The sequence below is a fragment of the Passer montanus genome, unplaced genomic scaffold (assembly GCF_014805655.1).
Source record: "Passer montanus isolate IOZ18808 unplaced genomic scaffold, ASM1480565v1 scaffold2, whole genome shotgun sequence".
NCBI classification, from domain to species: Eukaryota; Metazoa; Chordata; class Aves; order Passeriformes; family Passeridae; genus Passer; species Passer montanus.
In genome coordinates, this window is record NW_024366591.1 from 11,256,239 (window position 1) to 11,270,289 (window position 14,051).

Sequence of the window (14,051 nt, forward strand, 5' to 3'; positions counted from 1 at the left end):
TGTTGCCATCAGTTCTCAAGAGAAATGTGTGCTTTCACATTTTGTCTAGGTGACAGCACTTCCATTACTATAATGACCTGTGAAATCACAGGATGGCAAAGCAGAGCTGCACGGCAGGAGTGATTACAGTGAATCAGTCAGGAGTGCCTGCTCTTATGACTCTGCCCATGGAAGTCAGAGCACACAGACCACATGGTCTGCCCTGACCCTCTGTCCTGGTTAGGGTATAGGTCATTCCCCTGCTTTCATAGATACATCCTTCCTGTACCACTGAGTTTATGTACTTTGGAGTCATTTACACTGTTTTACTCACATTAACTCATCTTAATAAATGTATATCAACAACAGACGTTGATTACTACTGCCCTTGATAGTAATCGGTTCCGAGCTTTTCCTAATACTCAGAGAATTAAATCCTGAGCAAAGCCAAACCTGTATTATCTGAGCAGAAGAGTTAAACTGTGATAGCAAAGCCCACTGGCTTATTTTCCCTGGGCTGTCTAGTTTTAGTAAAGCATTGGGATGATGTAGTATATTTTGTAATTTTGGAGATCTGATTTGTTGTTTAAGTTGTGAATTTAATGAAAGAATGTGGCATGACATAAAAGCCTCATGTCAGTGGTTTTATCTTTCCACATATAATTTCTTTCTTTTTTTCCCCCTTTCTCATTCCTTCTCCCCACCAGGCAAAAGCTGTTTAGCTTTTTATTTTGTATAAACAAACAAAAAAATTAAGATATTGATAGAGAAAAAAATGAGCTGCTTTTTCTAATACTGATGTTCTGTCTACTAATTCAATACAAAATTAATAACAGATCTTGAACTTCAGCTGCACAGAGAACCATTCTGCAAGTCATCTTAAGAGGCTAATAGGTTTTCAGACACAAGAAAAGGCATGTTACAGTACCAAAGCATGCTTACAATATTCTCTCATGGGGGTCAGAACTATTTCCCCACAGTGAAGCTTTCTCTTAGATTTTTTGCTCCTTCAGGTGGCACAGGGGGACAGGGACAGGGGTTGTGGTCAGTTCATGGTAGCTCCTCTCTGCCACTCTTTTTCATGCTGCTTCCTATTCCAGCCTGTGGCATCCACAGACTGCTGCCCTTCAGGATGAGCCTGCTCCAGCCTGGGCTCTCCATGGGCCGCACATCCCACAGGGCACTGCCAGTGCAGCTGCAGGGCTCATCCATACCCTGTGGTGCTTACCTGGGAGCCAGCTGGAACAGATTACACCTGGCATGAGGCATTCCCTGCCTCTCTTGGCAGAGGACCCTGCAGCGTGGGCAGGGATGCCCAGAGCAGAGGTGAATCCAAGGCTTTGCTGATTTTGTTTTATTGTTTCAAGTGGAGCTTTTGTCAGTGCTGCCGTGTTTGCTGATGTCCCTGGGGCATGCAGGGCTGTCTTCCTTACCTCCTCAGGGACCCTTTGTGTGCCTGGGAATAGCTCCAAGAGATGGTGTGGACATCTCCATCACAGTGTCCCAGGGTCCCACCCCCAGGTAGGGGAAGGCACCTGCTCCACAAGAGCTCCAACTGAGGCTGGAGGGGGCAGGTGACCCCATGCCAAGCTGTTGGCTGCACTGTGGATGTGAAAGAGGGGATATTGGTCGGTGAGTATCCAAGATTATTGCACTTCTTTTCAACAGCTTCTCTCTTCTTTTTGCTTATAAAAATCATTAATCACATAATTTCTCATCAGGTGTTTCATTTAAGACATTTTTTAGGTAGTTTTGTGTATCTGTGGTACAAAATGGAGTTTAGAAAGAAATTCATCATTACCTGGATTTTCCTGTACTGCCTGGCAGGCATTGTTAGGAAAGGCCAAATTATAGGACATTTCCTACCTGGGCATTCCAGTGAGCAAGCTGTACATTTCCATTAACAGACTTAAAATCCCTTTTCAGGAAAGTCCATCTGCTTCCAACTGATAAAGCAGCATATCACTCACTGCACATTCAGTTGCCTCATGATAATTCAAAATTTTACTTATGCTTTCCCACTTTCTCAGATTTAACACACCAGATGTATCTTGTGTACATAAGTCACACCCAAATATTTCCTCAAATATTGAAAAGTCTAATGTTTTGTGAGACTTTAGGGGTTTTTTTGTGTGTGTTGAGTAATCAGTTACAGTAAAAACCACATTGGGGGGGCTTATTAGTTGCAGAGATGGGTGGAAAAAAGGCTGTCAGTACAGGAGTCATGAATATCTTGAAACTTTTGAGTAACTCTTAAATTAAAACTGTGTGGAAGAAATGAAGACGTATGTTTGCTTGGGACATCTTTTTCAGATAAGGCTGTCTTCCGCAAGAAGGTTGTGTTTTTTTTCCCATGTGTGGAGCCTAATTTTTTTCCATAATGGAGCCTAATCTCACTCTAAGTGGCTGGATGGATCAGAATATTTATAAACTAAACAGTGGATGGAAGGGATTGGTAAAAACAATTAAGGATACCAATATGTGATCATGAGAAATGAACACTCAGGAAGGGATTCATCAAAAGAGATTTAGATGTGCTGCATAATGGATGGGGAACATGAGATCCTCCTAAAGCTTACTTCATCTCATCCTGAGGCCAGCAACTAAAACACATCAGCTCTGTTGAATAGTTCCTTGGTGTGGTAGCTTTTCTTGTGTTGACTGTGCAGCCTGTACAGCTCAGCAGAAGATGCCTGTAATTGTAAAGAGATATCTAAAAAGTTAAGTGGAATCACTTACTAAATTATTAATGCTGATAACTGTACACTAAATAATTCCTGTTTTGGTCTGTTTAACCATTATTATCTCTTAATGTCAGATAATATTATTCATGACATTTAAAAGATTTCAGTGTAAAATAATAATCTTTGTCAGAGACACTAGTAGTCAGGTATCAGTAAGCACCTGAAAGAACAATCTAAAAGAGCGTCTAATCACTTTGCAAATTTTAAAAAGCTTTTGGCGTTATATGCCAGCTATGTAGAAAACATAAGTAATAGAGCAATTAGATTAAAGTATTCTTCCGGTTGTTTTTTCCTGATGTTTTTCTTTTTCCTAGCTGTGCTACTGATTATTCAGACACCAGTGCGCTTCTGAGATGCTTTGTTTGTGAACTGAACTGAGTCAAACACCTTTATGCTGAGCAGTGGTAACTGAGTATTTCCGTAACAGGCACTCAGCTTTGGCAGTAAACACTGAAGTCACTATTCTAGAGTGAAACAAATATGATATGTCTAGATTGAACAATTTTTGAGCTATGAGACTACCAAACTAAAATCATATCTGAAATGTTTTGATTTCAGTTTACTGTAGTCCTCAGAACTTCAAACTAAGATAAAGGCTTCCAATTCTTCAGCAACTGAAAGAGTTGGCTAAGACAGTACTGTGAATTGACCTGTCTTCATCAAGAACATTGTACTAAATCATGTTGTTAATCATTAGTTTTTATGTCTGTTAAACTGAATGAAGGGAGCATTAAATTATTTGGTTTAGCCATCCTGAATAAATAAAAGTAGAACAAGTTGGATGAATTTGTGATAGCATATTTGTTCCTGCAAAGAAATTCTGTTATGATCTACATGTTGCACATTTTTCTGTCATATCACTGGGAAGGCACTTTTCAAGTGTACAAATACTGCAGTTGAAATCTTCTACCATCCATCTTTGATATTGTCTTGGTCCAGAATGATCCTAACCTCTGTCTAATGAGATCCACTGAAAGAAGCACAAGGCAGAGATGCTTCTTCCATCTTGCAGACTTTTTTATGTCTGAAGCTCAAGAATCAAAATAATTCCTGCTCTTTAAAGTCCATTGGAAATAGAAACTGTCTTTTTTCTGACTTTTGTTTTTTGGCATTAGGATCATATTCATTATTGTTATTCATATTCATTCAACTATTAAAATGCTTTTTATCTATTTAGGTACCACTGTAGGCATTTTTGAGGTTGAAAAAAATGTGATGTGTAAAAGTGTTGATTTTTAATACGTTATTTCAGCAAGAAAATAAAAATATGTAACTAGCTCAACTTTTTGAGACCTTTTTGTGTCCTCACAATGAGGCAAAAATTGAACATAATACATTTAAAAGACAGCAACACATAAGATCACCTTTAGCTCTCTTGATACACACTCATGTGAAATACTTACCTTATTATGTATAAAGTTTTACCAATCTGTGAATGTTATTTTTCATAGAGAGGAACCTACTTGGTGAAACACAGGAACTAATTTTCTCAATGTAGATTCAATGCATGCAAATTGACTCTCGTTGCTTTCAACAAAATAATTTCTCTTATTTAGAGACCTTTCTGACATTCTAGTCTCAAGTGAAATTTTATCAAAGACATATAAAAGATGTATAAAAAGCTAAAGGCAGCGCACAGAGTCTCATCTTGTTTTAAGTATGGATTCTCATGAATATAGGAAAAGAATTGTACAAATCATAAAATGCAATTTTCAGTTCTGTACCTGGAACACCAGGTTCCTGCCTTTCCTGACCACAGTTTGTGGGTTTTTTTGGTATTGAAATCCCAGATGTATTGGTGTTGCCACAAATTTCAGTTCTCTCCTCTTCATAGCGTGCCCATGTATGCAGAACTTAACCCAAATTCCTTGGCAGTGCTGCCTCCCAGACCACACCCTCGCTAAAACCCTACTCACAGTTTTAGGGCAGAGTTTTTGGGTGCCACTGCCTAGAAGCACCCCTCAAATTAAATTTTCTAGCACAGACATAGTAAAATGAGGTTAGAGGTGGCTGATGATGGCTTAAATAAGTCCAAACTTCATGCTGATAGCTGGCATGGGGCTTTGGGGGGTTTGTTAGCAGGATTGCTTAACTGGATGTTCTCCACAAGCTGGATTGTCAACAGGCCTTGGTCACTGTTCATAAAGAGTAGAGTGTATTAACTTTGTAGCTGAATATACAAACAGCAAAAGCTTATTTGAGGACACTTAGTTTATTGTAAATTAAGGCAATGAATTCCAAAGCTCTGAGTCACAACCTGCATTATTAGGAGGGTAAAAATGGAATCTTGGTAGTAATGGCATAAAACGAAAATATAGTAGAAAATTATTGGGAAGATTTTTTTAAAAAACTGAAAATAGCTTGAGAAGCTAACTTAATAATAAATTATTTTTTTGCTAACTAAAAGCATAATGAATTGATAAGAGGGGAATTATCAAAATTCAGATTTTAATTGCCAGAAACTTAATTTCATCAACTAAAAGGAGACTCAACAAACCAGAAAAAAGGCTTCTTTTTTCAATTGTTTTTCAGTCTTAAAAGTTTGCAAGTTATTTAAAACTGACTTTCATCACGTAGCAGTTTTTAAAATTATTTTTCTGCACTGATAGTGTAAATGAGAAGTCTTTTTCAACCTTTGTATTTTCTGAATAAAAAAAAAATCAATTAATTTTTAAACATTTTTTTAAAGAGCAATTCATATTGTTGTTTCCCATTGTTGACACTGTAAACATTCCACTAAGGACCTCTAGGGACCTCAATTAAACAAAATTTGGTACATGCTGTGCAAATTGGAGTTTTACTACGTGAGTTAATTATTATTGCTGCATTGCTGGAATGAAGAACTAAAATCAGAACTGCTGTCTTGAGAAGTCTGGAACCATCCTCCCTGAGTCAAATGATCGAGCTATAGCACCAAAGGTTCTGTGAGATCCTTTCAGAGCTTTACAGAGTGAAAACCCTTTCTGGTGGGAGGAGGTTGATGATGCACGTGATCTCCCTGGCTGCTCTTTGACTCTCTCTGGGAGTTTTGCCTTTGCCCCGTGACCCTCGGTGCAGACATGCTGCCTTGTGCTGCCCTCTCTGTGCGTGGTCAGCCTGGGAGCAGTGGTGGGAACAGAGCATTTTAGTGGTGAAATGGCTAAGCCAAGAAGTGCCTAGGGAAAGAAATGTTTCATGAAGTGGGTTTGGAGTGATAGTCTCTCATCTGATAGACCCTGGACTTGAGGGTCCTTCTCAAAGCCTGCTGTTATGAAGGGGTTGCCACACTGACATGTCCAGCTAAGAATTGCTTTGCACTCCTAGTAAGGCAAATGATACAAGTTCTGGACTTATTTAATCTGATTTGTTTCCTTTCTGTTCATTCATTCAAATACAGCCCCTCTTGTGTTCATTTGGTTTAAGGGAGTGTTCAGATTGGCTTCCACTCTGACTCATTGCACTTCTTGACAGTACAGGGTTAGTGGAGGGAACAGCTTTCTGTCAGGAGAGTGTTTTACCAGGGGAGGGGGAGACCTTCATCATTAAAGGCATATCAGAGCTGTGTTACAAGCACTGGGTTACAAGTGTGTTACAAGTGTTACCTGCAGCAATATACAAGGGTAGTAAATGTGTATTCTTTTTTCCTTCTGAAAATTAACTGCAATATAGTATCAGCTTTGTTAGTAACCTCACCCTAATTGTTGCTGTTGAGTTTTGGTGGTGTTTTGGGGTTTTTTTTCCTGAGTAACTGAACATGCAGCATAGCAAATATATTCACTCTTTGGTCTGTGGCCTCCTTTCTATAACACCTGGGAATAAAATCCCTTGGCATTCTGGTAAAGGCTTAGACACTAAGAAAAACTGAAACATCTTGATTAGATTCACTCTTTTATGTTTAAGTTATTCAAAGGGGTCTGGAAGCCTTAGGCTGCAATGGCAGGCAATAAATGGGATAATAATGGCACATGATTCTACTTGTCCCTAATTATATGTAATGAAATGGAACATGGCAGTCAGTCAATCTTTCTGCTACACTTCTGAATTCAGAAATTTACAACTTCTGCAGAGGAAAATGTTTTGTTTAGGTTTTAATTATTAGGATTTTTGCTTCCTCTGTTACATTTTTTACATGAAAAATTACATTCCAGACCAATATTCTAAAAGTGGTTAGCTTGAAAGACTGTATAATTTGGGGAAAAAAAGTAGACCCCAGTTCTTAATGCTACCTTTGGTGTGACCTGCTCCTTGGTCTGAATGGGCTCATCATTCCTCTGGGCTAGAGGTGTCCGTTTTCAGACACAAGCTACACAAGTTTGCTTGCTGATGCAGCTGCAGCCTTAAAATAATAAGATCCCCAGGAAAGTGGTGGATCCCCCAGCACTGATGACTTTAAGATTCAGCTGGAAAGTTTGCTGCATTATCTTGTCAAGATTGTGCTTTTGCCAAGAAAGATCCAACCTCATAGTCTATGATTCTATGACTGCATTATATTGGAGAAAGTGTTATTTTCACTCCAGTTTGGTTACCAGATTTGGAAAAAAAAATGATCTGAAAATACTGTGATCCTGCATAGCGCGTTGGAGATAGGAGTGAACAGTGCAAAGGCCTGTCAGTACCATGTTATTACCACTGCTCCAGATCTTTGTGTGATAAAATGTGTGATAAATTTGTGCTTGAGTTGTTCTATTTCCAATAGGTATCTCAGATTGGGCAAAAAAAGCCAAACCAAAACAAAACAAAAAACAAACAAAAAAACCACCACCACCACCAAAAAAAAAAACAAAACAGTATTATTTGGCAATAAAAAATATTATAAAATTTTGTCTTGTCTTGCTCCAAATTAGGCCTTTTAGCTTATATGACTGTGCTTTCCCCATGTTTCTAAAATGTACTTTAATCATTGTTCCATCTTTTGCTTTGTTCACAGCCTACATGCTGACACAGTACCAGTTTTGTTTCCAAAAGAGGAGTTCACAGAATTACAGTGTCTGATCCAACTAGCTGCTCTGATGATCCTCACTGGACCATGTAGGTAAAATTCAATAAACCCTATTTATATTCACACTGTATCTGTAAAAGTATTCAGCATATTGGAAAACATCTGGGTTTTGGCAACAGTGCTCACATTGTGGAGTCGGGGTCTTTTGGCATTTATGGACTCTAATGTCATTAAGACCCTACAACTTTTTGATGAGTTTTATTGTCAACAGAAGCACAAAAATAGATTGTGCCGTATGTCACAATGTGTTTGGTATTCTTGCTACATCTGTTTTAAGTACTTGCAGGTGCTGCCAACAGGTGATGCCCATCATTCCTGTAGGGTAATTTTAGTAGCAGCTGCAGTGGAGAAAATTTCAGCTTAGGCACAAACCCAGCAGAGAAATTGAATGAGTTCTGGAGCAGCTAGTAAACCTTGAGCTTCTTTTTACTACAGCCACACAGCTACCAGAATAAAAGCTTGCCAGGTAAGAGCTAGGCTGAACAGGTTTACATGCATGAATAATTCAGTTTTGCTATAGAAGAGCTGTGAATCCAGTGATTTATATTCAATTTCTTGAAAAGTGTATTTTTCCTTTTTGTTTTGATATGCTAGTTGCATTTAGTTTCAACAAGTCACCTCCCTCTGAGCTAGCAGACCTAGGCAAAGGACTAAATTATTCTGATTAAATTGCCAGCATTCATTGTCTCTTGATGCTTTGTCCCTTGTATGCTATGCTGTTTTATGTCTCAGTTGCAGTGGCACTTAAGATAATTCACATGAATTGGTAAGCTGCAGGGTTTATGTCTACATTATAATTGGTGTTTCTTTTACATTCCTTACACCGTAAAAGCTCTACCCTGGTTTGCATTTCTAATTTTATGGAATTAGCTGTAAACTTGGGTGTGTAGAGTGGTTTAGATGGCCTGTATTTACACATGCTGGCACAGTCTCTGCACATAACAAACAGCTCTCTTCACATTCTCTTTTGGAACTGTGACATTGAAAGTTTATTGTGATTGTTTCTGGAACATCTTGAGATTTCAGTCACTCAGTTCTGTCTGCAGAAGGTTTTCAAGTCATCTCAGTAAAGCTGAACGTGCTGGCTGAATTTTTTACAGCTTCAGTTTTACAACAGGTGCCTCAAATGAATCCTGTAACAATGTTTATACCTGCTTTTTTTATCCTGAAATGATGATAAGGTATATTGCATGCTGTTACATACACAGCTGCCTTTCATGTTGTGTTGAGCACATTCCAGATTTCATTAGATGTTTTTCAGGTATTTTGCAAAATGCGAAAGGTTGTGGTTTGGGATTCCTTATTTCTTTTCTTTTCCTAGGATGGCAGTATTTCTATTAATAATAATTTCTATTTTTCCTGTTTGGTGGTTAAAATTAAATTGAAGTGATCATAATTCATAAATGTCTTACTATCTCCAGAATGGAAAAAAGAGATTCATATTTTCTGTTTTGAGTATCCAAAGTCTTTCCCAGTTGTAACTGATGGGTAGGGAAGCAATCCCAAAAGACCTTTATTATGCTGGAGAGGGTATCAAGTCTGAGGAGAATGAGAGAATGTCTTCTTTTTAGGTGTCAGTGGCACAGCTGTTCCGTTGCAGAAAATTTTATAATTGATGCCAAATTTCAGGATACCTGAAAGAAACTGGAACCGTGCTCAATTTAGTCTGAAAGGAAAGTAATAAAGTATTTAAACTCATATAGTTAACTTCTGTACATTTTGTTACTGTCCACATCTCTCTTCCTGTGCAGGCATGTAATATTTGTCAATTAGACTCTGGAAACCGTAAGCCAAGAAAGAAGGGTTAAAGCACCAAACCATATAATCCATTTTCAGAAAATGCAGGGATTATCAATTAGACTCTGATGTGACCATGTGGAAACAGTGAGCCAAAAAAGAAGTGTTAAAGCACCAAACCATATAATCCATTTTCAGAAAATGCAGGGATTGATATCTGTTGTTTGGGTTTTTTTCTTGATAATAAATTAATGGCAAAAAAGCCATTAATGCAAACAAATCTAATGGTTTGGTTTAGATTTACGCAGTTCTGTCATGCTACATCTTAAGGGATCATATCTAAAATAAATATTAAAGTAATTACTCATATGTGTGCAGAGCAGTAAACAGAATTTATCAGTTGTGCTGAACATGTTGCATTCATCAAGAGGAACTGTATTATCTTGCTTAGCAAAGGTACGTTAGCTAGACTGGGCTGCCAGAATCTTAAAATCTTGCCTCAAATACAAGGATGATGGTCACTATGATGTGCATTTGTCATGTAATGCAAGTAGTACTTGTGCTTGAGTAGCTTTCAGCAGAGCACAGATCTTTGCAAAGGTTGTGGTACATCTTGGATCTTTAAAACAACTTAGAGCAATTGTGCAATTTGTAACACAATTGGTGTAACTTTCATACAATGAAAGTTACATGGATACAAGTTCATGGATAATGTCTGATCTGTGAACAGCAGGGTCTGGGAAAGTGGAAGCAAACACCAAACTGCATAATTCTCATCCAGGGGGATTTCCAAAGGAGTCTTTCCTCAGGTGACTCAACCTGATCCAGCAGGAAGTCCCGCTGCCTGTTCAAGGCTGATCCAGGTCTTCTCCACACAAAGATGGAAACATGAATTCTCTTTGGCGTGATTTTTATTTTAGATTGAGAAGCTAGACAAAGAGAGAACAAACATACCATTTCCATGAGAGAAGGGAAAAAGAGAGAGACCCATTGTATCACCCTCCCAATACGACAAACCATCCTGACCTGAGCCACAGGACTGGTTGCTCTCGTGTTTATGTTCATTCTTGAAAGGTTTGTACAGTAGTATATGGAGAAAGATTATTTTAAAAAACCCATATTTTAAAATGTTACCAGTAGGTAAGGCTTTATGAAGGGAAGGCCTTGAGCCCTGGCTCCAGCCTGTTACTTAGGCTAAGTAGAAGGGAGCTATGGGAGAGTGACTCAGCTGGAATAGGAGTACAGAGAGATGGACTCAGCTGGAAAAGGAGGAGTGAGAGATGTGCTGTATGGTGGCTGGCTCACTTGGACTTGTTGTACCTTCAAACTGTGTAAACTGATAACCTGCTAACTGCTTCAAAAGGCCGGGGTTTTGGCAATAAAGAGCACTCTTTTGCACCTGCCTGGGGTTTCTGCGTCACTCATTACTGCAACAGTAAAGATTAATTCATATTTGTTCATAAATTTGATTGTAAATATTTTAATGGATTTAAATATCTGCCTGAAACTTTGTGATATTGATAAATCTACCAACTCAATCAGAAATTAACACCAGATCACTGATGTCTGTTTTATAGAGTAGTTACAACAAAACATTTGCTCCTCTATGTTACCCGTTGAAAAATTATTCAAGCTCTTAATCCAATACAAATGAAAAATTGTATTTTAATTTATTTCTCTGTTTGTTTATTTATTTATCGACTTTGGTAGTGGTTTAGAGCAGAAGAGTAGATTTGACAAAAGGAAGGGTCATTTCAAAGCACATGCAGTCTGTGACTGTGTCTGTCATGCAATCATGCTGTAAGCAGTTGCAGTGTTTAATTGTCTATTTCCATTGAAGTGACTTAGAATGATGTTATTTCAGGAGAAACATCACAGCTCAGACTGTGTGTCTGTGCTGGCGTGTTAAGCTAGATGCTCATCCATGAGGGTAAGGTACTCTTATGCTTTATAAAGATGAATAATGGCCAAAATTAATTTTCTAGAAACAATTTCCTCTTTGTGTGTAGTTATTTCACCAATTCGATGCTGTAGCTATTGATGGTGAGGAAAGCACATAGAATGGGGTTCCATTTATTCATTCATAGCTGATTATTTATGTGTAAATAGATAACTTTAATTACTTGGAGGATAAAAGGTGACACTAAGTGATTGTAATTTTCCTCCTTAAAGAAAGTCTGCTTTGTACTAGAATTAAATTTATAAGGATTTTTTATTTCAATGAAAGATGGAAATATTTATGTGTTTAAACTTAAGTATACAAAATATAATTTTTCCCATCTGAAACTCTCTCTAGGGTATAGTATAAACAATTATTCTTTCATTATGTGCATTAAAAACTCAAGTGAAGTGACTATGTCTGAGTTCTAGTCTCTCTGAAAAAACATAACTTTTATCAACAAAGATCTTTCAATAACCTTTTTTGAAAGGAAGACTATTAGTTGGCAGAATTACAAATCTTTATTTCCTCTGGCATTTAAGAAAAATCTCAGGTTTTTTTTAATGCACTTCACCAGACAGGTCACATTTAAATTGTGAGGGCTGACTAGCTTGCAGCTGTAGGTGGTATGTGAAATACAGACTTCAGGAAGAGCATGATTTCCATAACCACTTCAAAGGAAATACATTATAAATAAAGTACATTTCTCTAGGGGCTTACAAAACCATTCTGTTTATAATTTAAATTACATTAAGCTAAATAAAATAGTACAGCAAAACCCCCAAGAGAAAAATACTTCATTTAAGTTTGAACATTACATTACTTCCATTAATTGCAAGTATTTTATTCGCTCTCTAATAGTTTATTTTTCATTGACTATATATAATTAAAAGTATTGTCATTGCAACAGGAGCAATTTTTTCCCATCTTGTGTTCCAAGCCCTTGTGTTCCGTAGATCACTCTGGTTTTATTTGCCTGCCTTCCTTCATTTCTCAGTGCTTTATTACGGGTGACTAACGCTCTGAGCACCAGGCTGTGATAGTAGATTACCATCGTTGTGTCACGCATGTTCAGCTTTATCAAACTCCTACTGGAACTGACTCTCTTGGCTCAGCCTGAAGTTTTGTATCAAAACAATGGAGGGGGTGAAGCTTTGTTCTGTAGGAATATTTTAGTCTGCTGATCCAAACTGTGCTGCTTGTTCTTCCCAGGGTGCTTGCAGGGGTAACTGTTGAGCAGGGACTGCAACACAAGGAACAGAATCCATTAGTCTCCCTACTCCATAAAGATAACTTGCAGGCAAGGGAGTGTGATAGGATATGAAGATAATATGTCTTCTAGGAGAGGAAACTATTGGAAAAGCTTAGTGAGCTATCTAATTGTAAGAGTGATTTATTCTGCCTTCCTTTTTCACCCTGTGATGAGACTTTACAGGCAGAACCAAATCAGGCTGTCATTCCTAAGGGCAAGGAGGGCAGTAAATCTGTGCTGCCAAGCTTTCTAATATTGACGGCTTTGCAGTATGGGTTTCTGTAGAGATAGTTTAAGCACATATAAGCTTACAGGAGCTGAAACAGGTTGTATAATAAAAACAGGCCAATCCCATATATGACACTTATTTCCACCTTAGAGTCAACTTTAAAAAAGCTATTAACTTCAAATTAATCCCTATTTAAGTCTAAAATATGCTTTTTGTTTCATAGCACTTAATTTCAAATTATTAGAACTATTTTTACATAGGAAAATAAATGTTTACAGCTAGATATTAAGACTATTGAAGTATATAAAAAGAGGCCATGCACATATTTTTCCCTAATTTATAATTTTATTTTTTAAGTGCTTTCAAAAAGCAATAGTAATTGAAACTAATGCTGGATTGAATAAAAACTTTGTTGACCTGAGAGTGTCAATTAGAAAAAAGGTAGTACAAAATATCAAAGTTTAGACATGTTTTCTTTTGAATCAGAACTTAAGTTTTATGAAAAAAACTTTTATGAAAAAAGTAGAGAGACTTAATCACAAAAATCTAAACAAAAAAATTCTCCGGTAAATTTCTAAGCTTTTTCATTAACATTTAAATAAGACTACAGTTTTGTTGTGTATACTAAGGAAATATTTCTTTTTCCTTTCTGCTTTACAGATCATTTTCCCTCCAATACTATTTGTTTGCAATTCAATAGTAGCTTTTCTTCCTACTGTAAATGGTTGCCAGGTGGTTAAACAATGCAGGTAATAAACACCAATGAAATACCAAAGTTACTGCACTGGGGCAAATGGGACTTTTTCTGTATTATTTTTTAATGTTCTCCAAAATTGGGTAAACTGGTGGATGAAAAGCTGGATATGGCCCAGCAATGTGCTCTTCCATCCCAGAGAGCCAACCATATCCTGGGGTGCATTCAAAGCAGCATGACCAGCGGGGCAAGGGAGGGGATTTTGCTCCTCTCCTTCACTCCGGTGAAGCCCCACCTGGAGTGTTGTGTCCAGTTGTGCAGACCTCAGTACAGGGAAGACATGAACCTGAAAATAATTAGGGCTGGAGTTCCTTTCCCCTGTAGAAAAGCTGAAAAAGTTGGCTTTGTTGGGTTTGTTCAGCCTGGAGAAAAATCTAGGGAAACTTCATTGCAGACTTTCATTACTTATAAGGGACCTACCAGGATGGGGATCGACTTT

The 14,051-nt window shown here is 37.7% G+C and overlaps 1 protein-coding gene across 3 annotated transcripts in view; it reads left to right on the forward strand.

Moving 5' to 3' along the window:
• Positions 1 to 14,051, forward strand: part of CHRM3 (cholinergic receptor muscarinic 3) — a 271,574-nt gene that overhangs the window by 130,370 nt on the left and 127,153 nt on the right. The window contains exon 3 of one of the 3 annotated variants that reach the window (XM_039707667.1): positions 7,630 to 7,734. In XM_039707667.1, coding sequence (XP_039563601.1) covers positions 7,630 to 7,734 — 105 coding nt within the window. Of the gene's footprint in view, positions 1 to 7,629; positions 7,735 to 14,051 lie in introns of those variants that run through there. The other 2 variants (XM_039707668.1, XM_039707669.1) reach the window with 2 other exon arrangements.